Source organism: Phalaenopsis equestris, unplaced genomic scaffold (genome assembly GCF_001263595.1).
Source record: "Phalaenopsis equestris unplaced genomic scaffold, ASM126359v1 Scaffold000544, whole genome shotgun sequence".
NCBI lineage: Eukaryota > Viridiplantae > Streptophyta > Magnoliopsida > Asparagales > Orchidaceae > Phalaenopsis > Phalaenopsis equestris.
The window spans coordinates 164,806-190,903 of NW_018164984.1; the positions used below are offsets into that span (position 1 = coordinate 164,806).

Below are 26,098 nucleotides of genomic sequence, written 5' to 3' on the forward strand. Positions count from 1 at the left end.
AAAGATATATTTTGCTTAAATGGGGGGTTTTTTTTATGTGAAATTAAAATTTTGGGCGGCGTAAATGTAAAAATGCAAAGTTTAGTTGTTATATAAGTAAATACGTAAGTATTGAGTTGTATGTGTGTAAATACATAAGCTTAGTTGAAATATGTAGGCATCAACTGTCCCACATTAAGCTAATTCCTTTAATCCGCATAATAATAATAAAACCCTCCGACATTCATTAGGGTAACATGTAGTTATTGTCAAGCATCTAATATAATGTTCACTTTAGTATCCAAAAAGGTGTCTTAAATACTAGCCATGCAACCTTCAAAGAATGCTCATCTTATAGCTATCAACTACTTAGATATATATACTACGTAATCCGACCTGTTGGTTGGCATTCACGGTATAAAACCCCTCAGGTCGAGGTTTTGAATCTCCTTTGACACAGTTGATCTTAAGAATATATTACTCGAATTGTGAGGCACATTAGAGGTGGCTAGAGAAATTTTAACTTTTTAAAAAGCGAATACGCCCTCTGTAGCAAAGTTTTATGACACGAGGGTTATAAATGTAAATACAAAAGCATAGGGTTTAGATATATAAATGCATAAAAATGACATGACATGTTCGCATATACAACATGAGGTTGGCATGTGGCAAACAGAATCTCCAAGAATAAGGGAGGTCAGATACGAGAGAGAGGATCTGAAGAAGAGAAAGCAGAAAGAGCGCACATGCAATGCGCTTTAATAAGCAGCAAGCTGAACGGCGAAGGAGCTTCCACAGCTCTGGGTAGAGAGAGGGAGCTCCCCCTCCTCTGTATATTATATGTCAACGCCATGTGAGTGAAGCACGAACTTTACAGCACTCAGCGCGTGCCTTTGAGCGCACAGGAAAAGCGTAGGGCATATGGGCCATATAGGCTAACTTTGAATCAACATATCCTATATGTACTTTAGATTTCAAAAGAAGAATATTCTAATTTTATGAGATGTCACGCTTGATATATTTTTCTGAAGATTTGCATTACAAACCCACTCATCATTTCCAAAGGTGTTTTTCGTTTTTTTTTTTTTTTTTTTTTTTCAAGTTAAAAGATGTATATCATAATTTATTACTTAAGAATATAATATCACACCAATATTTATTTTTTAATTTTTATTTTTTTGAGAAATATTGGCCAGAGACTATATATATATATGTATGTATGTATATGTATGTGTCATCTAATCCCCCGTGTAGGGTGTGGTACTCAAATATTTAGCACACCAAAGAATGGTCAGGGCTCGTCTAATAGTCTTCGACCATTCCTTTTTAATTAATATATGTATGTGTGTGTGGGTGCACGTGTGTGTGAGCGCACACGTGAGCCTTGGGTCATTGGTAGTGGCCTTGGTGTAACCCTTGGGTCGCGGGTTTGCATCCCAACCCTTTCAGGAGGATTCAAATAGCACCTGGACTGGAAGGAAGGTCTGCCCCTCGGTCAGGGCTCATTGGTAGTGGCCTTGGCGTAACCCTTGGGTCGGGGGTTCGTATCCCAATTCTTTAGCCATTGCTGCTACACTGGGCACTGGAGATGTGTCTCAGAGGGCAAACTTAGGCCCCATATCTACTGGGATAGAGGGAACAATGTCAAGGCTCGATGGGTCAGCCACAGTGGGCACAAACAACATGCAGAGTTTGCCGACATAAGCCACTATTCATCAAAAACAATTGGAAAATACCGTGAAAGATGGTAACTTGAATCAAGACCCACAAAATGTTGAATTGGGTGATCTTGGGCCCTGGACCCTTGTGGTGAGAAACAAAAAAGAAGCTTTCAAATAACTAGGCCACGAGAGCTTTGCGAAAGCAGCAAGAAATCTTTAAAAATAAGGAAGAGTCCATCACCAACTAGAAAACTACTCGAGTAAACCACACATTGAAAGTCAAACCGTAGGAAGTCTTTAAATTCAACTCCACAATGGAAACTGAAATTATTGTTAATCCCCCGCAGGTTCCTTTGCAATTTCATGCAAGTATGGCAAAATTTCCACTAGTTTCCACTTGTCAGCAGGGGCATTTGGGGAAGACACCCAATGAAAGGCTCTCTAACTTCCATTTTGAAAAAGAGCTACTCCCATTGGGTTCTTCAGAGGGGCAGCGAAGAAAATGAAAGAAGGCATCAGGGCAGTACCAGGCGGCGAATCAAGCTACGGACAGAGGGGTGCACCCCCTTTGATGAAATAATGTCAACAATTCTATTTTGAAATTGTCGAGGGAGGGGGGTGTCAGTAAGCATGCCACAAATCACTACATCAAGACCTCATTGGCAATCACAACCCTCTTTCATTAAGTTGGTGGAAGCAAGAGAAGAGAACTTTGACCGCAAAAAGCCTGATAAATTGGTTGGTAACAAGTGGGACAACAGCTTTCAACCCTCAACGAGAAAATCGGGGGGATCTTCGTTTTGTGGTGGAGAGAACTTTTATCCTTTGTTGTTAGCGCTAAGCGAGTAGTGTCAAGTTTCCAGATAATTACAAGTGAGCCATTTACAGAATTTATGCTAGCTTTGATAGTCATGCTTGCACCGACTTATGAAGTAATCTTACTTTGAGGTCCAAGGACAGCTCTCCCACCATTATTGGTGGAAACTTCGATTCCATCACCAATTAAGAAGATAAGAAAGGGGGAAGCCTTTTACTTTCACTAAAAGTTTGCAAGATATTCTGGACTTTATGGCCATGAATGACCTTCATGATCTTAGCTTTGTGGGCCTGAGGTTTACATGGAGCAATAACAAGGATGACGCGAGTAAGATTTGGGCCCAGCACGATCGTATTCTTGTTAACTCCAAAGCACTCCAGCGCATTCCTCTAGCTACCACCAAACACCTTCATATTTCTTCGGGCCATTGCCCAATTGCATTAAACTGGCACAACTAAGATGTCAAACACCAAAGCTCGTCTGGTTTCAAGACTTATGGCTTTCCTACCCCACGACTTGGCATATTGTCATACATAATTGGGCTATGAGAATTATTATGAGTCTTGTTCAGACATTCTTCAAAGCAAGTGTACCAGAATCCTGAAGCTTTACATTATTGGAGCAAGAACAAAATGTGGTAATCTCACTGACTTATGAAGTAATCTCACTTTGAGGTCCAAGGATAGCTCTCCCACCATTATTGGTGGAAACTTCGATTCCATCACCAATTAAGAAGATAAGAAAGGGGGAAGCCTTTTACTTTCACTAAAAGTTTGCAAGATATTCTGGACTTTATGGCCATGAATGACCTTCATGATCTTAGCTTTGTGGGCCTGAGGTTTACATGGAGCAATAACAAGGATGACGCGAGTAAGATTTGGGCCTAGCACGATCGTATTCTTGTTAACTCCAAAGCACTCCAGTGCATTCCTCTAGCTACCACCAAGCACCTTCTTATTTATTCGGGTCATTGCCCAATTACATTAAACTGGCACAACTAAGATGTCAAACACCAAAGCTCGTCTGGTTTCAAGACTTATGGCTTTCCTACCCCACGACTTAGCATATTGTCATACATAATTGGGCTATGAGAATTATTATGAGTCTTGTTGAGAAATTCTTCAAAGCAATTGTACCAAACTCCTGAAGCTTTACATTATTGGAGCAAGAACAAAATGTGGGCTTTCAATGACAAGAAATCTGTCCTAAGATCTTAGCTCCTCAAGCTTCATGAGTTGGATTGCTCGGTCATGGGCAGCCTACCGGAGGAGGATTCAAAGCTGTGTGCTCTTGCCCACAAACTTCAAGTCATTTTCCCCTACATTTTGGCTTGGTAGCGGCAACAAACCAAGATTAGATGGCTCAACGAGGGAAACTCCAACTCCAATTCTTTTCATAATGTTGCCACTTCCCACAATAAAAGCAAGAGGGCTAATCGTCCCAAGTTTTCTAATGGCAACCATGAAGAGTGGCAGGATATTATTAACTCTTCGGACTTTTTTCAAACAAAGTGGCAAGGGGTTGCTATCAATTCCGATGATCTGTCAAACTTCACGCATGTCAATCACTCTTTTGCAAAATTTTCACACAGGCTGGCGGGGGGATTACCAACGAGGAGTTATGAGATGTTGTTAAGGAAATGGGGTTGAATCATGCTCAAGATATTGATGGCATTACCACCTCTTCTTATAAATATTTTTGGCCCGTTATCCACGTGGAAGTCCTTAATGATATTCCCAAGTTTTTTAAAACCGGGGATACGACTTTGGTTCTGCTAATTCTGAAGAAGCATCCCGTTGAATCCCTAAATATGTTTAGGCACACGACACCTCTCTTTAGTGGTATATGCCACTCTAATCAGTTACAATCTTTCAGCAATGCCCATTTATCTTCTTACGCAAATTGATGCGTCCATCGGTGTCCTCCATGAGATTAAGAAAAGGTGTAAATAGTTCCTTCGACATAAAGATCCCATGAAACATGTTGTGCACTATATTGCTTGGGACACTTTATGCAAACTAAAACAGCTTCGTGGGTTGGGCTTTCATGCTTTCAAACTTTGGAAAGGGCCTTTGCGAGCCCGGCTTTCCGGCTTTCATGCTTTCAAACTTTGGAAAGGGCCTTTGGGCTTTCTTGGATGTTTTTGCATAACAAAGAATACGTCTCCCACAAGTGCTTAAAAGCCTGTTATGGCACCAATATCTGAAATTGCAACCATGCTCACATCACATCCATTTCGTGGCATTTACTATGTGATGGGGCAGAATCCCTGAAGCAATTTACTAAGCGAAAATTGTTGATGGTTAGAATATTGAGGCTATGGAACATGTGTGGATCTGCAATAGTACAACTTCCAGATGGTCCTGCCCAACTGATATCACGAGTTTGGAAGGAAAAATGGTTTCTCATTTTATTAATAATGGTGTTCAGGGCGTGTAGGAGATGTAGACTTTTTTTGGTATTGATATGGCCGGCGGGATTGCCCGAGATAAAATTCACCAGAATCTTGATGAAGATAGCATTTATCTGACTTGTACCCACTCGGGACTGACCATTACCGGTCTCAAATATAGTGCCACCTTCTCCCCTGCTGAAACCAACTTTAAATGGCTCGATCGACTACATTTGCACCCTAGGGAGCATTTATTTTGGTAGAGAATGATGCACGACGCCATCCCTGCTCAAGCTTGGCTTGCTCGAAGGGGGCTCTCGGAGGCAACAATGCCCTTGGGGTTGTTAGACTATTGAGGAATTGGATCATATTTCTACTGCCTTCTTCTTTGCAGGATAAAAGATATTATGCATAGATAGGGTATCTCCATCCCGTCTTTTAGCAGTTTCAAGGAGGCCACCGAGGAGGTCAATAAAATTATGAGAAGTAAAATTGCCCAAGCTTGATGCTATTGCTACATGGTTCATCATTGTTGGAAGGCACGTAACAACAAAGTTCATAATCGTCCTTATAAGACACCTACGATTATTGCGGCATCTATCCTCGAGTTATTCACATTAACATAGTCTTGTTGTTCTAGGAGCAATGCGATGCCAGCAACCCTTCGGGGTCTGGTTTTTCTCTATTATGGCATCACCCCCCTACCGGTTGGCTTAAAGCTAACGTTGATGGAGCTTCATTTCCCTCGAGGACAACATGGACCGGCATTGTTATTCGAGATAAAACGAGAAAGAGCTTTGTTGCTGTGGGATAGAGTTTATTGTATTGGGATAGTACCCAAATGGAACTCGAAGATATCTGAACATTTCACAAAATCTGTGCCCCTTGGATGTTTGAGGCCAAGAGCATTACCTTTGAAGGCGGTAATGTCAACATTATGAACTTTTTGAGATCCACCTTGAAGAATTATACTTGACAACACCATGATGATCCAAATCTAGCTTTTCTTTTAAACTTTAAATAAGTATTGTTTTTTCATATTTTTAGAGATTATAATAGGGCCGCTTATTTTTGTGTTAAGCGTGCCCTTGATGTGACTTTTGTTTTGATGCATATATATGATGATAGGGAGCTCTCTATTATAATTGTAGATGACGAATCACACTTGTGTACATCATAAATACATACTTGTATATTTTTTGTAACTTTTGATTGACTAATACAAGATGCAATATTTCAAGAAACGGTGTATTTCACATTTTAAAAGTTAAAATAGTGATATTTTATGTAATATGAAGATTTGAGTGGTATAAATATAAAAAGTAAAGTTTATATGTTAGATATGAAAATACATAAGAATTGGGTAAATACACCTATACAAATAGTTTCATCAAGTCTCTCACATGCCTAGCGTTACAGATTAATTACTCATTTTTGAGGTATTAATATGGTATTCTCTTCTTTTTTACATGTATAATATAGCTAATACTTCATACACGATGACTTTTATATGATGCATAAAACAACATTAATTATTCATACATGACGCAGGCTAGAAGATTCACAACAGTAGAGTAATGATTATTTATCATCTTAGTATTGCATGAAAACCAACACACGGTCAGATAATTAAAGAAGTGTAAGCAGGAGACACCTCAGTTTTTTACGTGTAAAACCCTTTGAAGAGAAAAAAAAAAACAACGCGATCTAGCCTAAAAAAATAATCCACTATGAATGGTTAATACTCAAATCCACTCTTTTCCAGAATTAGGGAAGATATAATTATAAAGTTATATCTCTATAATCTGGTTGTAGTTGAAAACGTAATAGTCTGTCGTCAGTGTCATAGACGGTGGCTGTAGCGCCAGCTTGTCATAAATATTGTAGTTGAAAACTATGACGGTAGTTGACCAGATGAGTTATAGATGGTTGCTTCAGGAGTGTCGATTGGCCATAGAGGTCATAGAAAGGAGTTGCTGAAGAAGTGGATCTTGCACGCCGCATTGGGCCATATTATTGAGTTGCGATGATGTCTGTTGCCCGCAGAGGCCGAAGTCCGAAGTTGCACGAGCTGTAAACCAGATAGTGTAGTTGGTCACGTAAGTATAGCAGTGAGTGGTAAAGACGTCCATATGCCGCGAGAGCCGAAGTTGGGAGCTGCACGATTTGACGACGTAGGTTGTAGTTGGTCATGTAGACCCTAGTGATAAGTTGTAATGATTCTGTGGGCCAAAAGGGCCAAAATCATGAGTTACATCAGTTGTGGATCAAGTAGGTCGTAGTTGGTCGTGCAGACAAAAGTAGTGAGTTATAAGGACATCTGTAGACCGCAAGGACCAGATAAAAATAAAAAATATCGGTTGGGGTATCATCATGAATTTTGATATTTGAGTGAAAATTTGAAAAATTAATGAAAAAGGGTGCTAGATTTGTAAACAAAAATGCTTTGGGTGCTATGGATGTAATTGCCCCAAATTTTTTACATGTTTTCAAACAACATGCAAGAAGACATGAAAGAAATGCATAGAATTATTTTCATAAACCTTTAGCATACATAATTACACATGAAATATAGAATGCACTAGATTCATAATATATATATATATATAATAAAATCATTGATTTCTACCCCTAACTGGCAAAACCCTAAACAAAAAACCTTGGAAGATTAAAATATATATCACTCCCTTCCTACGTATTTATATATATCCCCCCTTATCTATATATGAAAAAAATATATTTCACTTTATAAAAGTTAAACTATAGGCATTTTTTTATGTGATATGAAGATTTAGGGGGTATTAATGTAAAAAAAAACAAACTATAGGTGTTAGATATGTAAATACATAAGAAATGGGTGGTATTTTATGTAAATGCCCCAATTACCATCTCAATGCCCTCCACCCAAAAAGCTTAGCCTTCCTCTTCTTCTTTTCTTTTTCCTAATTTTTTTCTCCAAAAAAATATCCAAAATTTTTCTTGTTTTTCATGAAAATTAAGTCCTTAGAATTATTTTCTTTTATTATTACAAGTACTGCCATTAAGTTAGTACCCTATGCGTCCTGTGCTGCTGTGCACCAGTTGATTAAATGCCACATCTTGAAGTCCTTGGGATTTTTGATCCAGTTGAAGGAACCTATCATAAATTAGTTGAAGTACTCTTTTATTATTACAAGTACTGCCATTAAGTTAGTATCCTATGCGTCTTATGCTGCTGTGCATCAGTTGATTAAATGCCACATCTTGAAGTGCTTGGGATTTTTGATCCAGTTGAAGGAACCTATGATAAATTAGTTGAAGTAATGGATGAAGTTTACAATGTTTCATCAGTATTTGAAGTTGGCTCATCTTCTAAGACTGCTCCTGTGTTGACTAAAACCCATTGACAAAACCCAATGACGGAATAAGAATAGAATGATTTATAAGAAGCACATCCAGGCTAACAAGGAAAAGAGATTACCCTAAAAGAACGCCCGCGAAGTTGGATAAAACGGATCTAAAACCTCTCGTCTCCTGAGTGAGAAGGTTTCACACACTTTCTGCAACACGAGAAGACGAAGATAAGCATAAAACAGTCGATTCACCTCTGCCTCATGTCAAGTACAACTTTCTAAACAAAGGAAACAATGAAAGTTTGCACCACGATAACGTTGCAAGTATCGAACATTGCAAGATCTCACAATATGTGATGAGAAGGCACGGGAGGAAGAAATAGAGAAGGTTATGGTAAAGGAGGGGGGAAGGAACACCCTCGTTTCGAAATGACAGAAGTCTCGTTGAAATTGGTGGCGGGGTTAGCGCCGAACCATACTATGAAACTTTGGGTACATATTAGAGAGAAGGATGTGGTGGTGTTGGTAGATGGTGATGCCACCCACAAGTTCATCTTTACCCAGTGGTGAAGCAATTGGAGTTTGAGATAGAGTTTGAGATAGATGACACGAGAAGTTTTGGATTCATAATGAGGGTCGGACAGGTGGAGAAGAGCAGAGAAGTTTGTAAATGGCGGTTTCACAAGGAACTCAGATTATGGAGAATTTTCTTCTCTTGGATTTAGAGAGCATTAACATGATATTGGATATGAAATAGTTACAGTACTTAGGGGAGACTAAAACGAATTGGAAACCCCTGACAATAGAGTCTCGGAAGGGAGACAAGATAATGGTGCTTCGCGGTGACTTTGTGCAAGACCTAAAAGACGACATATCCAACAATATGGCGGCTATGTTGGAGTGGTCACTACTTAAGACCTAGGTGGGGTTGAGAGAATTTGCGGGACTTACAGGATACTATCAGAAGTTTGTGAATGGTTGAAATTCAATTGTGTGGCCATTGATGGAGAAATTGAAAATGGATAACTTTTAGCGAGGAAAAACGGCGACATGGACTTCTAAGAAGTTAAAGAATGTCATGGCGAGTGGACCAGTGCTAGTTACTTGATTCAGTCAACCTTCCATCATAGAGACGAATGCTTCAAGCTATGCATTAGGCGCAGTCCTCGTGCACTGTCAAAGACCAATCAATTATTTTAAACAAGTGTTGATGGCGAGAGTGCGAGTCTTACAACTTGATCAAGCATGAATTTTTCTCTCTTAAATCTCGAGGATAATGTGTTTTTTTGGATTGGGAATAATGTTAGGCCGGCACTTATGGCATCGTCCACCTCATGCTCCACTGAGTCGACGTCAAGCCTGCCAAAATAGTTTGAATGTTAGGCATAACACTAAAAGGGAAAATTTAGTCATTTGTTAGATATTATTGTGGGATATAAATAGTGCTTAATATGTTTAGGCTTAGGGATATATGTGATTGTTGTCTTGAATCTTATAATTGGGGTTCGGAGAAATCGCCTACTTCTCAAATTATAAGTGCTTACCTTTTACTTATTACTGTTTTATTGTTTAGTGTTGGTGCAGTAAAATAATTTGTTTGTCCTAATATATGTGAAAGTTCATCTCTTTCCTATCAAATAATCTTTACTAAAAAAAACCTTTCATTAAAAATAGAATTTATATTTCACAATCAATAATGATTGATTATAAGAAAATAGCTCAATATTTGCTTCTAAAAGAAAACATGTTCACATAATCTTAATGAATGTAAGACAAAGCTATTTAGATCAAACAACTTGGTTTTATATCCAAGCATCTTAAAGTAGATACATTAATCTTCCTAAATGTAATACAGACTTAAAGGTAAGTTTCTTAAATATACACTACTTTTATCTACATTTTCATTCCCAGATATTTTTATAGTTTATTTAAATAATAAAAAATAAGTAGACCAAGCAAAACAAGCATATCTTTACGACTGTCATAAACATCATATATATATATATATATAAGATCTTTTTCCTTAAACCATTCTTACCATCTCATCAACTTCAACGCCGATTTAACATAAGAGAATGATTAATTATCAACTATGCTTAATTTGAATTATGGAATTCTTCAAACATCTAATTCTCTCATTCGAAAGAATGCAAGGTTTTTAAATTGGGGCATTATAAAATTGTTCGTAGAAATTAGGGCAAAACAAATATTTTACGTCTCTAAAGCAAACAATGCAACTATGAACACAAAATAAAGATTAAACACCTACAGTTCGAGACGTGCGCGATTTCTTTCAATTCTTACAATTCGAGAGGTGAATCCTAAACCTAAGACTCAAGACACAATCTTCTGCATAGCCCTAACCCTAAACATATTTGCCCTATTTATACTAAACCATAATAAATGACAAGAGGTTAGATTGCATGTAAGCTAATAAAAGACAAATTTGTGCTTGGGTGCCGATCTAACACAGGCATACCACCCAATTCTTAAGTTTTGCAAATCTAAAACGTAAATTTTACTTCTTATATGTATACCACCAAAATCTTTCATATCACATAAAAATACCATTATTTTAAGTTTTAAAATGTGAAATACACCTTCTAATGCATAGATAAGGTAGCATGTACATTAAAATAAAAGTTTTAGGTGTTAAATATGTACATGCATATGAATTAAGTGGTATGTATGTAAGTTTTCCTTTTAATTTTCAGGTGTTTGATTTAGAGTAAATTAAATGCAAACTTCTAAGGAATTCAAAATACCTAAATCATTTTCAATGTTTTCTAAATTCATCTAAATTTAGCAAATTCAGAATTCACCAACTCACACAATGTTAGAAACCCTCTGCCATCCCCCTCGCATGTGACTTTAAGACTCGCCCTGGACCTAGTGATTTTTTCCTCCAACTTGACCGTCCAAGTGCCTCCCTTCGCTCTCCTCCATCGTGCAATTGCACTGTCTCGAGCCTATGCAACCTCAAGCCCTTGTAGCGTAGCAACTTCGCCACGAGCCCTCACCGCCGACGAGCGCTAACTCACCTCCTCCCCAAAACTCAGCCCTAGCACCTAGAGTGCATCTAACCAACAAGTTGCTTGGTTTTCATTTCATTTCATTTCCTTCATTTCAAACAAAGCATGAATATTATTATGCAGAATACTTGACCACTATGAAGTAAAAAAGAATCCACAATAGACTAAAGCTAAAGGGAATTTTACATACCTAGCACACAATTCTTATGTATTTACATATCTCACGCCTAAACTATCATATTTACACTCAGAACACTCAAATTTTTAATATCACATAAAAACTTATCAGATTGTAAATTCATGCTCTGTTAGTTTAAATTTATTTTATAGATCCCATCATATGTACAAGGTGTTTCTCTAGTTCTCTTCAAATCGATGCGAAGATTTTATTGGGCTTCCATATCAAGCTTAACTGATGCAAATCTACAAGAAATTATGGAGGAGGATTTGAAAATCCAGACAAATCAGGAACGGCAATAAATCCTAATTTCAAATTCAAAATTCAAATTAAAGTTTCAAATTATGGAGGAGGAATTGGAAACCGAGACAAATCAGGAAAGGCAATAAATCCTAATTAAAGTTTCAAATTCATATTCAAAATTCAAAATTCAAATTTTGAATTTGAATTAAGAAGCTCAATTAAAGGCTCCCGTTTTAGAAGTTAATTAAAGTTTTTCTTTTCATATTATGTTTTCCTTTATTTGATTTCTTAAAAGTAATTTTGTAGGTTAGTATCTTCCCAGTTGGGATGAGAAGTTTGTAATATATTTCTATTATTTAAATAGAGTAAGAAAAAAAGATGGGGCATTGACTATTGCTACTAATTCATGAGTGCTTTTGAATTCCGTTGGTGAGTTTCCAACAGTGCAGAGGGATTTTGCATTACCCCTCTCTTGAGTCCAACGAGATATTGAACTTAAGGGAAGGCATCAATTTGGTATCAAAGCCAACCGAAGTTCCCTCACTACGAAGTCTTCATCTCATGCCTGTAAATCGCAGTGGTAGCTCATACGCCATGGCGAACAACTCGCACCCAAACGACCAAAACACCATCAATCATCACACAGATCAACCCCAACTACAGCACCAAATCCACCAACTCACCACCACTTTAGAGCAACTCACTCATCGGCTTGATGTTATGGAGGAACACTATGCACAAATGGAGTATGGCCCTAGTAATCAACGAGGACAAGAAGCAGCTCGCGGGAGAAAAAGGGATGACAACGACAGACACGCGGAGGACGTAGAGAATGATGATGAATCTCAGGAGCTGGAGAACCGTGAATCGCGAGTCCGGCGCCACGGGCGGAGTTTCCGCCGAGGACAAGTCGAACGTAGTCTAGATTATCAACCTCTAGACAAACTCACCAAGAGAATGAAGATTGATGTGCCAGATTTTTACGGAAAGCTGAAACCCAACGCGTTCGAGGATTGGTTAACAGCAATCGAGGATTATTTTGATTGGTTTTCTGTCTCAGAGGATAGGAATTGAAGGAGCATGCGCGAGCATGGTGGGCAACTGTGGAAGAACAGTTACGACGTACGCGACGTCCAACGGTCTCCAATTGGGAAGAAATGAAGGAGAGGCTCAAGGAAAAATATTTGCCCATCGATTACGAGCAAATGATGTTCGAGGAAATGTTGCAGCTCAGGCAGGGGCCGATGAGTGTAGATCAATTCACGGACCACTTTCACGAGTTGACTGTCCGCAGCAAAATCGTTGAAATCGAACAACAAACTTTGGCTCGATACCGCACCGTCTTGCGGAGTGAGCTACGTAGAGAGATGTGGACTGCTCGCTTAATCAACGTCTCAACGTCGAGGAGGCATACCAGTTGGCTCTCCGTATTGAGAAATAAATGGGTTTTACGGTGATGAGGAAAGTGACGGAGACAGACGCAAGACAAGAACGTGTTACTCCAACTCCTTCCCAAAGAGCATCAGCTCCGAAAGATCACTTCAGAGTTGCGGAAAGTGGAGACTTAAAGGGAAAAACAAAGGTTACCAGCGACGGACCCCAATGTTATAAGTGTAAAGGCTTCGGACACTATGCCGTCGTATGTCCGACAAGAGACAAGAAATTAGTCTTTATTTGCGAGAAGGAGCTACTGGAGGTGGAGGTGGGAGAAGACACGGAGGAGCATCCCGATGAGGATATTCACAATGAAGAAGAACATTTGAGCGCGTCGGAGTTACCCAGCTGCACAGCTACGTAATCAAGAGAGTATTGACGGGATCAAAAAAAGAACTTCAAACCATCCCCGAGTGGCAGCGCACCAATATTTTTCATACACGACTAGAGCATAACGGTCGGGCGTTGAACGTAATTATTGACAATGGGAGTGTCATGAATGTGATTTCTGAAACAGTCGTTCTACGACTGAAATTAAAAACAGAAAAGCACCCACACCAAAAAGAACGTTGTTTGATTAACTTCTCGTTGGGGAAAACATATGCAGATGAAGCATGGTGCGATGTAATTCCTATAACTGTTTGTCACCTGTTATTAGGGCGACCCTAACTCTTAGATCGAAAAGTAATTTATGACGGGTATGCTAACACTTACTCCTTTGATTTTAAAGGTAAAAAGTTTGTTCTAGATCCCTTACAGGTTACGGAATTTGAGGCAAAGAAGGAAGCGTCAGTTCTGGCGATGCACCCATTCACTCGTGCTATGCATGACCACCAGATGGTGCTTATGATAGTAACATGTGAGACGACGCAAGGGGACGATTAGGTTACACCAGAGCTCTCAGCATTGCTGGAAGGATTCCAGGATATCATTCCAGATGAAATGCCGAATCAACTCCCTCCCCTTCAGGAAGTCCAACATGCTATTGACTTGATCCCCGGTTCAACTTTGCCCAACATCCCACACTATCGAATGATTCCAACAGAAAACAAAGAGTTTAGTTGACAAATTCAGCACTTGCTAGGCAAAGGGTTTATTCGAGAAAGCTTTATAATAGTCACACGTGATTGCTGAACAAATTCAACACCAGATGGTGCTTATGATAGTCACACGTGAGGCGACGCAAGGGGACGATCAGGTTCCACCGGAGCTCTCAGCATTGCTGGAAGGATTTCAGGATATCATGTCAGATGAAATGTCGAATAAACTCCCTCCCCTTCAGGAAGTCCAACATGCTATTGACTAGATCCCCGGTTCAAATTTGGCCAACATTCCACACTATCGAATGAGTCCAATAGAAAACGAAGAGCTTAGCGAAGAGCTTCAGCACTTGCTAGGCAAAGGGTTTATTCGAGAAAGCCTTAGTCCCTGTGCTGTTCCAGTTTTGTTGACACCGAAGAAGGATGGTAGTTGGAGGATGTGTGTAGATAGCCGCGCAATCAACAAAATAACCGTGAAGTATCGATTTTCCATCCCACGCCTCGACGACATGTTAGACTCGCTATGTGGCTCTTCTATTTTCACCAAGTTAGATCTCCAGAGTGGCTATCACCAAATTCGGATGCGATTAGGGGATGAATGGAAGACGGCCTTCAAGTCAAAAGATGGGTTGTTCGAATGGTTAGTTATGTCTTTCGGATTAACGAACGCTCCCAGCACGTTCATGCGGGTCATGACGCAAATTCTCAAACCTTTTTTGGGTAAATTTGTTGTAGTATACTTTAATGATATATTAATTTTCAGTCAAAGTGTGCATGAACATTTTGCAGGAACATTTGAGCCACATTTGAGCCACATCGAACAGGTACTGAAGGTCTTGAAGGCGGAACAACTCTTTATTAATAGGGAGAAGTGTTCGTTTATGAAGACAAGTGTCAACTTCCTCGGTTTTATCATCTCAAACCAGGGAGTTGAGGCCGATCCCGTAAAGGTGCATGCTGTCCAGGCATGGCCACACCCCGGAATTTCTCTGAAGTCATAAACTTTCACGGTTTGGCCACCTTCTACCGACGATTTATTCGCAATTTCAGCACCATAATGACCCCAATCACTGAGTGCTTGAAAGAAAAATTTTTTCTGTGGGGTGCTACGGCAACAAAAGCCTTCAATGATATTAAAAAAAATGGGACAAGCACCGGTACTCAAATTGCCAGATTTCTCTAAAATTTTCGAGGTGGCATGTGATGCTTCGCACGTGAGAATCGGAGGTGTTCTGAGTCAAGAAGGTCATCCCATTGTCTTTTTCAGTGAAAAACTCAACGAGACTCGCAGGCGTTACTGAGTTTATGATATGGAATTTTATGAATTAATTCAAACATTGAAGCACTGGCGGCCTTATTTAATCCATAAGGAATTCATTCTTTATACCGATCACGACTCTTTGAAGCACTTAAATTGTCAAAGCAAAATGAATGCAAGACATGCACGTTGGATGGATTACGTACAACAATTTGAATTTCTTATTAAGCATAAGTCGAGGGCGGAGAACAAGGTGGCAGACGCCTTGAGCAGAAGGCCTCATGTGTTACATTTATCTACCATCAATACTACAGAATTCGACAGTCTCAAAACCGAGTATGCCGATGACGAAGATTTCAGCAAGGTATGGAATGATCTCAAGCACAATCGGCCATCGGGTAATGACTACATGTTGCAGGAGGACTTATTCTTCAAGTCCCGCCTTTGCATTCCGCGCGGGTCAATGCGAGAGTTTCTAATTTCCAAACTCCATGGTGGGGGTTTGGCGGGGCATTTCGGGTATGATAAAACCTATGCTATTGTGGCTGATCGTTTCTATTGGCCTCAACTAAGGAGAGATGTGAACACCGTGGTTGACCAGTGCAAAGTTTGCCAACTCAATAAAGGGACTAAGCAGCAGCCTGGACTCTACACACCAGTTCCCATTCCGGACAAATCATGGCGACACATAAGTATGGACTTTGTTCTTGGGTTGCCCAAGACTCTTCGGCAACACGACTCAATCATGGTGGTGGTAGATCGCTTCTCTAAGATGTCTCATTTTATTCCATGCCACAAAACCTTTGATGCATCCAAAGTTGCAGCAATATTCATGAAGGAGGTTGTCCTTTTACATGGTGTCACATCCTCCATAATGTCCAATAGAGATGTCAAATTTGTGAGCTATTTTTGGAAGACTCTGTGGGCAAAAGTGGGAACCAAGTTGATGCTTTCAAGTGCATGTCACCCCCAAGTTGATGGTCAAACTGAAGTGACCAACAGGAGTTTAGGGTGTGTTGTCTTGTTGTGGATCACATTACCAGCTGGGATATGATACTTCCTTATGTGATACTTCCTCATGTAGAGTTTGCCTTCAATAACTCTGTTAATAGATCAACAGGTTGTGCTCCATTCGAAGTGGTTTATAGGTTTCGACCCAATACTCCACTAGATATCAACTCATTATCGTTGCCACCCAGGCCAAGTGAGGCTGCAGCAGATTTTTCTAGTTATATGCAAACTATTCACGAAGAATGCAAGCGGCGCTTTACGTTCCACACAAATTCCTATGCAGCGTCAACAAACTCAAAACGTAAGGATCGTCAATTTAACAACGGGGATCTGGTCCTTGTTCGGTTAAGGCCGGAACGTTTTCCTCCGGGGAGTTTTACCAAGCTTCATGCCCGCCGAGCAGGCCCTTTTAAAGTTATCAAGAAATTAGGAACTAATGTCTATGTTATTGAGCTACCCTCCAACTTCGACATTAGCCCAGTGTTTAACATTGAAGACCTTACTGCATTCAAAGGAGATGACCGTGACTTTTCTGCACTACCAGCTCGAAACAAATCATCGATCATGCGAATGCCAGAAAATACAATACCACGAGATGAGATTGCTGTCATTCTAGACCATCAATTTGTTTCAACTCGTCGGGGAGGATATTTCAAGTTCTTAGTCCAATGGAAAAATCGTCCAAATTCGGGCTCGTTACAAGCATTGAGCTCCAACGTTTAAATCCACATCTTTTTGCTACTTACCGTCAACATAACTTGCCGGAGTCAAATTCTCCAGGAGCGCCGACAATTGATGCAAATCCAGAGGAAATTATGGAGGAGGATTTAGAAACCCAAACAAATCAGGAAGGGCAATAAATCCTAATTTCAAATTCAAAATTTAAATTAAAATTTCAAATTATGGAGGAGGAATTGGAAACCGAGACAAATTAGGAAGGACAATAAATCCTAATTAAAGTTTCAAATTCAAATTCAGAATTTGAATTAAGAAGCTCAATTAAAGGCTCATGTTTTAGAAGTTAATTAAAGTTTTTCTTTTCATATTATGTTTTCCTTTATTTGCTTTCCTAAAAGTAATTTTATAGGTTATTATCTTCCCAGTTGGGATGGGAGGTTTGTAATATGTTTCTATTATTTAAATGGAGTAAGAAAAAAAGATGGGGCATTAACTATTGCTACTAATTCATGAGTTCTTTTGAATTTCGTTGGTGAGTTTCCAACAGTGCAGAGGGGTTCTGTTTTGCCCCTCTCTTAAGTCCAATGAGATATTGAACTTAAGGGAAGACATCATTAACCTTGAAATCCTATTACACAACTGATATCTACATGTGAAACTACTGAAATCTAAAATATATTGGCACAAATAACACATTTAACAAATCAATTTTTACGAAAATATTGAACTGTTGTGTGCAAGGGTCTCCTACGAGCAAATATGATGAACATAAAAAATAATAACAAAGAGATCAAATTTTCTTTAATTATCTACATTATACTTAAATTCATATTGTTGTAAGAAAAACAATCCAGAATTTCTTATCTTTACATCTTTTTGAAACAAAAAATCTCAACTTAACAGAGGCATCGGTGTATGCATATGGTATGTGCTTCTAAAATCATTTTAGCTAGTTAAAAATTACAAAAAAAATTAGGCGTGTATTGCATGCACAACTTTGTAGAGTAAGATGTTGGGTCGAGAACTGCCTCTTAATGAGCTACAAACCCAAACCCATCAGAAACAGAAGAACTTGCATTGGGTTGACTCCAGATGGTAGAGAGCCTATCTGAGCATTAAGCTTCTTTTATTATTTTAAATGTGAGAAATATATATTAATTTTTAAGTATAAATTTTTTAATATTCCCTACATAAAGAATAATAGAATGAAGGAAAGTGCATTGTAAAAAGGCTCAGGATACACAACCTGTAGAGGAAGAATTTAGGCTGGAGAAGAAAGCAGTTTGGGGTAGAAGGGAAGAAAAAAAATTATGGCTTAGGCTCTTAAGGTGGCATTTGTCTGCTCATTAGTGCGCGATACTTCATGAGCTATTTTTTAAGAGCGAGGGATGGCTATGAAGATGATACTTAATGAGCTTCTATTTAAGAAAGACTAATAACTATAGGGAGACGTGAGGAGAATGTTAAGATGCTTAAGAATATCGGTTTAATCTCGCATTTCATAGTTGAAATTTAAATCAATATTTGAATATCAAATGGTTAGCCCAATTCAATTTAGACTTCGTACTCGCTAATCTAGAGATAAAATATAGTAGGAGATCAATCATATTGCTTATGATTGATTATGAATCTCCCAAGTGTAAAAAAGTATGTAGTAGTGAGATCAAAACAGAAACCATGTAATTGGCATATTATGTCCTTGAATAAGGCAGAAAGAACAAGATTAGATTACAAACTACGTTCTCATAACAGAATGAAAATACTATAAATAAGGCTCACATGGTAGAAAAATAGGGTAACCAAGATAATTTCCCTGAATTTGATTTTTTCTTGCTAGCTCTATAGTTACGGGTCCTTTACTCTATAGCATTGAATGGCATGAAGTACTCAAGCTGAGGTGTTCGTCTTCTGGTAAAGCATAGAAGATTCAATTAATGTAGAGCCTCTGGTAAGATTTCTAGAATGAAAAGCTTTGGAATTCTACGGCCGAAAAGACTCATAATAGTTGAAAACCATGGAAGTGTGTTTGGGTCGTATGAGTAAGGTCGAAGAACATTTGTGGAGTAAAGTCAAAAGGAATTTAATGAATTTTTTTGCTGCTTGTCATTGATAGAAAAGTTTGAACAGCAACTCCAAACACAACAAATTAGTGGTAAAAATGGCTTTAAATTTACAAAGACCTACTCTTTCAAAAACCTCATCCTATAATGTTACTGCCAAACTCAAGACTAGAGGTGCAAGTGAAGCAAGGAGGCTTGAGCTCACAAGTCGAGATTATCTAGCCAAGAGCTTGGATGTAAGCTTTGACTTAATAAAAAGGTGCATAAATCAGAAATCACTTGTCGGGCCTCACAACACTTGATTGCCATTGTTTTCTTAGCATTACAACATTTTAATCTGCAATAGAACATTTAAAGAAAATGTTTACGCATGAAAAATTTGTGTTGAGCCCTTTTTGAAGGGAGGTTAAGGCAAAGCAAGCACAACAAATAACCTTAAAGCCCTCTTTTAAGAATATTGTCGTATATAAGCTCAAAGTCAATGACATTTTATTGAATATCCCTAGATTGGTTATACAGAAAAAAGACATCCAATGGATTATACATATGAAGTGATGAATAGAACTCAAAATGTCATTTTTGTTAGTTTTATCAATAGTGATAAGTGCAAGAAAAGCTTTGAAATTATTCATTTTTGTTAGTTTTATCAATAGTGATAAGTGCAAGAAAAGCTCTGAAATTATTCATAGAAGACTAGAAGCACAATTTCATTGAGCTTTGCATGCAACACTAAATTTTATAGAACTATGCATCTGTTTTAGTAACTCTAAAATGACCGAAAACAAAAATACTAGTTGATGGATTTTACGCATGCAATGGAATATTGGTTGAAAAATATGGATGAAGACGAAAAAACTAACCATAAATTGAGTGTGTAAACTAAGAGTGAAAGACCTTTTGATACCCCTCCATATGCAAGACAAAAAAAACCACATGGGCCAAATATTATGATTTATGTGAAATTAAAATTAATATTGAATAAAAGTATGATATTTAAATAATATAAAAACTTTTTAAATACTTTCAACAAATTAGTGGCCATCGTATAACCAAAGAGCTCCATACTTAGCATAACATATGGTTCATCTAGATGTTAACCTAATTCGAGCACATTTGAACATGCATGTACACAAAATTGTGTATTAATTGTTATCATGATATTTTATTTATTAATTTTAATAAGTTTTAATCGCAGTTCATAGTGCAAGAAGCAGCACAATGAAGCAAAATCGCCTCATAGATTTTGTTTATATAAAATATAATACGCCTCTGATTCACATAAATAACCATCGTGACATTCTTGACCATGTCTCATTAAACAATATAGATAATGCTAATAAGTGGCTATCTAGAAAAATAGATGATGAGATAGATCAAAATAATGACTTATTATTGATTATGAATATTTGACATGAAGTATGATTACGAAGGTCACTAGTATTTATGAAAGAAGTTCTAATATTGAAAAATAATATAAAGGCAAAGAAAAAATTATTCATCCAGACTTAATATTGTTGAAACTGAACATGACGATGAGGATTATTATGATTTAAGAGATAATGCTAATGATAATGATGATGAGAGAAATGAGGCTTTCTTTGCTTAAAATGATAATTCTTTAGATGACTACTTTAATCTCTTATGAAAATATTAGACTAGAAAAAATTTTAATATTTGAATTTTAGGTGATTGAGGTATTAAGCACTTGTCATGATGTTTTATCTTACTTAATAATCTTTCATATTTATTTGTATTTTATTCATTTTTTTAAAATATTGCATTATATTCAAAATGAAGTGTGCTGTCCTATATGATATGTGTTATGGCTCCACGGATACTTTTATGCTATGGTATTCTATTCATCATTGACAAGTATGAATATCAATCCTCTCAATTCCAAAAACCTCTCCTACCTATGCCTCATAATGACTAGAGTTCCATTCTTTAACTACATCATTTCCTAAGTCCTTGGCTCAATCACCTACTCAGAAAAGAAAACAAAATGCTCAATACTGCACAGGACAATTCTAAAATGTCATGATCTTTACAAACACCCCAACAATGTCACCCAGTAAACCTTATTGGGCTTAAATGCCAAAATTATATCTTTTTAGGCAATCCCTCCCCCGCTATCTCTCTCTATCTCTCTCTCTCTCTCTCTGAATTCTTTGTAATACTATAATCTACAAACAAAGAATACTGTGTCGATATTGATCTCAATGAGGACAAAGGCATTTTTATCAAAGCATTCTAAATTGTATTTGTCTGAATGATCAACTGTAACCTCGCTCAAATAAATAAATAAAAATAAAAACTGTTTACCTCTCAAAAAAATCAATGTCTCATCAATTTTGGAAGACTAGAAATATGATATAATACCATAGAACCAAGTCAAACTAAACAATACCCCCAAGATATGACAGTTGACAATTGTGGGAGGTTCTTACAGTGAAATGAAAGCTAAATGAAACAGTAAGTTCACAAATAAGTTTCACAAATCTACTAAAAATTTCAAAAAGTATAGTTTTTTTACACCACAAAGTAGTATAATTGGGAGGCTCCCACTTGAGGTTATGACTTCACAGAAATGAAATCCTCATAAAAGAGGAACCCGTGAAGCAGGGATCACATCATAAAGGGATGGTTAATCTGATCACTTCAAAGAGAATTACAATAAAAAGCATCAATGATGATTTGTGGGCATCGGATCAAAAAGGGATCAAGAAACCATGTTTGTATTAGCTTTAAGAAACTGATTTTTTGATATATAATGCTAGTGGTGCTAATGTTCAAATCACATCATTGACATTGAAGAAAGCATCTCCAAGCATCCACAAAAAAATATGCATCTTATATCAAGTGCTTCGTGATAAAGATTGAGCAGCAAAAAAGTATTAACCATTGAATCAAAATCATAAATTTTATCATTACAATAAAAATTTTCAAAATACATTGGCATGGGCTTGTTTTTAAATTTTGAATTCAACAATAGCATACTTTTTGTTAAATTTATCAATAAGCTTTAAGGATATCTAGTTTTCTTTTTTTTTTTTTTTTTTTAACTCACACACACATACCCATATGTGCTAAGCCTTGAGATCAAGGCCATCTGACTATAGAAATCATTAGACTAAATTAGATGCACCTATATAGTTAATTATTTGTAGATAAAATTCTTTTTTTAGATATTATTCTTAAATTTTACAAGAATTTATCCCTACCATATTATTCGATAAGTAGCCTTAATTTCGAACAAAAAATAAAAATAAAATAAAAAATCAACATTCATGCCAAAACCTATCCTCTGTTACTCTCTAATTCCATTAATCAATGGCCGTATTTCCTATAGCATAAAAGCCAGATTCCTCTGCATTTCATCTAGTTTATTGTAGCTAAAAAAGCATAACTATAGTAGATGGTACTGTAGCACGGCTGCTACATTTGTTTGCCAGGACCTATAGATCAGAGCCAAAGACTCTCCATGGTATTGTATCATAAACTTTCTTATAGCTATGCCCTCATGCTGTTGTTGTATTTGTTATCATTGTTTCCTTGTTTGTATTAATGCCACTCGTTGCTATCTTATTGTTTTCAAACCATTGTCTTGCCACAGCCTTGCTACTATTGTCATTGTTGTTGTTGTTCCATATTGTAAAAACAATGAACAAGTTGTTGTCCAATAAAGGAAAGTTCAAATCCAAGAAGTGAACATCCTTTCTATAGTAACTAAAAGAAGAAAACAGTAAAGTCATTTACAATAGAAATATTCAATCTAGCTATATTCTCGTTTGCACTCGATCATATGAGTACAATATATATATATAAACCTCCTTTCTCTAATTCTAGCTTCCAAATTGTCAACTTAAGCCAAATGCTTAAGAGGTTAAAATGGAACCAAATTTGATTGATCCAGAGCTATAACTCACTACAATGACATAACTTTTAAGTTCACAATTGATAACAGTTGTCTTAGCTCGTTGATAGAATGCCAAGTCTAACCCAGTTATTTTTATTCAGGCTCAACTTAACAAGAACAGCAAAAAAAAAAAAAATTAATTGATTTAAAATATAAAAATACATCCTTGAATTTTTTATACATACATTCAAAAATATGATGCATATATATTTCGATTCAACCCAGCATAGCTTAATAAAATCTCTCGGTTGGTACCTAAATAGTTTAAACCTAAGATAACTCATGCTAGAGTTATCTTTTAGTTTAAACATAACTAGTTAACTACTTGTAGGCAGGGTTCTTTTTTGTTTTGTTTTTTTTTTCTTGTAAAAGTGGTTTAACAAGCAGATGAGAATTTATCCACGATATATTTATCTATAAATAGCCTTAATTTCCTACAATGAAACTAATCTAAAATAAAAATACTTCACAAATCCCATCCTTTCTCCTCTAAAATTCCAATAGGCATTGTTCTTATTTCCTATAACATAAAAGTTATAGCTCCCTCAACGTTTCACCTAGTTATTGAAGCAAAAATCATAGGTATAGCACCCTATATCATAGCACAATCCTTACCTTTGTTTTTTGGCGCTTGCAGATCAATGCCAAAAAGCTCACCAGGTTACTGGAGCATAAGCTTTTTAGTAGCTTTTTCTCCAATTGATTTGTTTGATGAGTCATTTACAGATGTACCACCCAAACCCAATATATTTATATCTGACTGCTAACTTGGCCAAATTTTTTAAAAATTGGCATCAAATCAAGTATGAATAATCCAAAGCTATAGCAACATCCAATGAAGTGGATTATATCCTAACGATTGATTTAGCTTGTAAATCAAAAGACAAGTCTAGCGGTGTAATCAAGCCAAGGTGAGTCCAGCTCAATAAGAGATTCTTCAATTGAGCTCGATGAACTAACAAGCTAAGCTCAAACCTGCTCTAAATCGACTCTTTCGCTCGTGAATCAACTTGTTTAAAAAATAATTAATATAAATTTTGCTCAAAATATATTAAAATTCAAGAGTTTATCTTTAAATTATATAAAATGTTAAAAAAAGATAGTTTACACTTTATAAAAATTGATTTCCTATTAATTATCTCTTAAATGTTAATCCTATATATCATTTTACTAACACTAACATGAATTAAAATTATTTTTTCTCTTTCATAATATACAAACCGGCTCATGAGGCAGCTTGAACTTGTATAATTAAACTAGAACTCGAGCTCAATTAATTAATCAAGCTAAAGTTCAAGCCATGGGTGGCTCGAGCTTGACTCGATTCGTTTACAACCCCAAACAAGTCCAACTAATTAATACTTAATTATTTATCCAAGCCCAACCCAAGAGAAACAAAAAATCAATTTTTAATTGATTTACAATATAAACACAGCCATAAATATTTCCATGCATGCATAAACATTTCGATCCAATCTCAACATAGCATACAACAATCTATAGGTTTCACCTAGTTCAAGTTGGTTTCAACCTAAATATAGATTATTTTTGGGCTCTTTACTTTTTGGAAGATTTACATCCATAACACTCAATTCTTATATATTTATGTTTCTAACACCAAAATTTTAATTTTTCACATATATGGCACCTTAACTATACATGAAAATGTGTATTTCACTACTTAAGTTAAAATAGTGGTATTGTTTTATGTGATATGAGAGATTTGAGTGCTATAAATGTAAAGAATATAATTTGGGTGTTAAATATGTAAATATATAAGAATTTTCTGGTATGTATGTAAATGTCCCTTTTTTTCATTTAAGCTCAATCTTCCATCATCAAACCAAATTAAAAATTCCAGAGTCTCCACCTATAGCCACACAATTGTATGAACTAGCAGTTCTTATATTAAAACAGAATGGAGTAGAAATGCAAATTCCATTTTTAGAGCCATACCTGTTTGCCGATCTCACAGCCACCATATAAATGAGCAAAATAAATGTTGTAGAGATGACAAAGAAATGATGGCGCACTTTTTCCAGCCAAATCCGCAATATAAGAAGCGTAGGCAGTTCCAATAGAACTCGGTTGTGGAATGACATATCCCTGATGCCTAAACCATTCCAAATCCGTTAACAAACTAGTCGATCGTTCCAGACCAGTTCTTCTAAAGTAAACATCTGTAGCAGAGCATAGAAAACGATAGATTAGCGCACGAAAAAGAGAGGAAATAAACTAATAAAGCTTACAGGTGACATCGGTGGAGTCCTCGACGATCCGTTCTAGGGTTTCGAAGACAAGTCTGCTATCGACGAGGTATTTGAGAAAGCCCTCCACGGAAGGCTGCCATGTGGCGATCTTGGAGGCGGCGATTCCGTCGGCCTCATCGTTGATGTCGCTCGTGTGAAGTTTCATGGCAACGAATCTCATTTCCTCGACTATGCCCTCCTTTTCGCCGGGATTAAGTTTCCGATTTCTAACCCTCTTTCTTCCGCCGCTGACCGGCGTAATGGTGGATGAGGTGGTAGCATTCGAAGAAGAAGAGCAGGCGAAGAAATAGGGTTTGGCATTGCTTTGATTGACGAGATGGTACGGTTTTGCACAGTGGGAGATTTTGCAGGGAAGCTGTATTGCAAGTGGAGCACAATGAATCATTTCTCCAAAATGTGGTTATTGGGGAATTTACACACACAGCAACCAATTCTTATGCAGTTAACTCTCCCACAGACTCACATCGAAGCTCTTGCTTGCATTCACTAGGTAGGTGTTCGTTTCACTTCTGTTCATTTTGTTGTCAGCATGTGCCAGTAATTTTATGGAGTTTATACTAACAGCAGATTAAGGGCTCGTTTGAGGGCGCTTACCGCCCTTCCGTTTGGAAATGGCGTTCGCCATAAAAGTTTTGAAAACGCGTCGTTTTAATATCGTGATTTCCTTAAGGTAGGGTAATCCGGTTAGGGGCGCCGTTCCGCGTATGCTTCTCGCGTTTAGGTTGTTTTTCCCGTGTTGTCCTTCCCGTCTCTCCCCCTTGCCCTCGCCCTTCCCGTCTCGCCTTCGGTTTCGAGCT

The 26,098-nt window shown here is 37.3% G+C and overlaps 1 protein-coding gene across 1 annotated transcript; it reads right to left on the reverse strand.

Moving 5' to 3' along the window:
• Nucleotides 1–24,960: 24,960 nt before the first annotated feature.
• LOC110029050 (heme oxygenase 1, chloroplastic-like) lies at nucleotides 24,961–25,802 on the reverse strand. Its single transcript, XM_020731160.1, has 2 exons — nucleotides 25,281–25,802; nucleotides 24,961–25,211 (listed from the first exon to the last, which is right to left on the reverse strand). The coding sequence occupies exons 1-2, from the start codon at nucleotides 25,684–25,686 to the stop codon at nucleotides 24,976–24,978; spliced, it is 642 nt and encodes a 213-aa protein (XP_020586819.1). The 5' UTR covers nucleotides 25,687–25,802; the 3' UTR covers nucleotides 24,961–24,975.
• Between the last annotated feature and the right edge of the window lie 296 nt (nucleotides 25,803–26,098).

Coding starts and splice junctions, on each gene's coding strand:
- LOC110029050 (XM_020731160.1), bottom strand. CDS start 25,686: ATGATTCATTGTGCTCCACTTGCAATACAGCTTCCCTGCAAAATCTCC. Junction 25,212..25,280: donor GGACTCCACCGATGTCACCT/GTAAGCTTTATT, acceptor GCTCTGCTACAG/ATGTTTACTTTAGAAGAACT.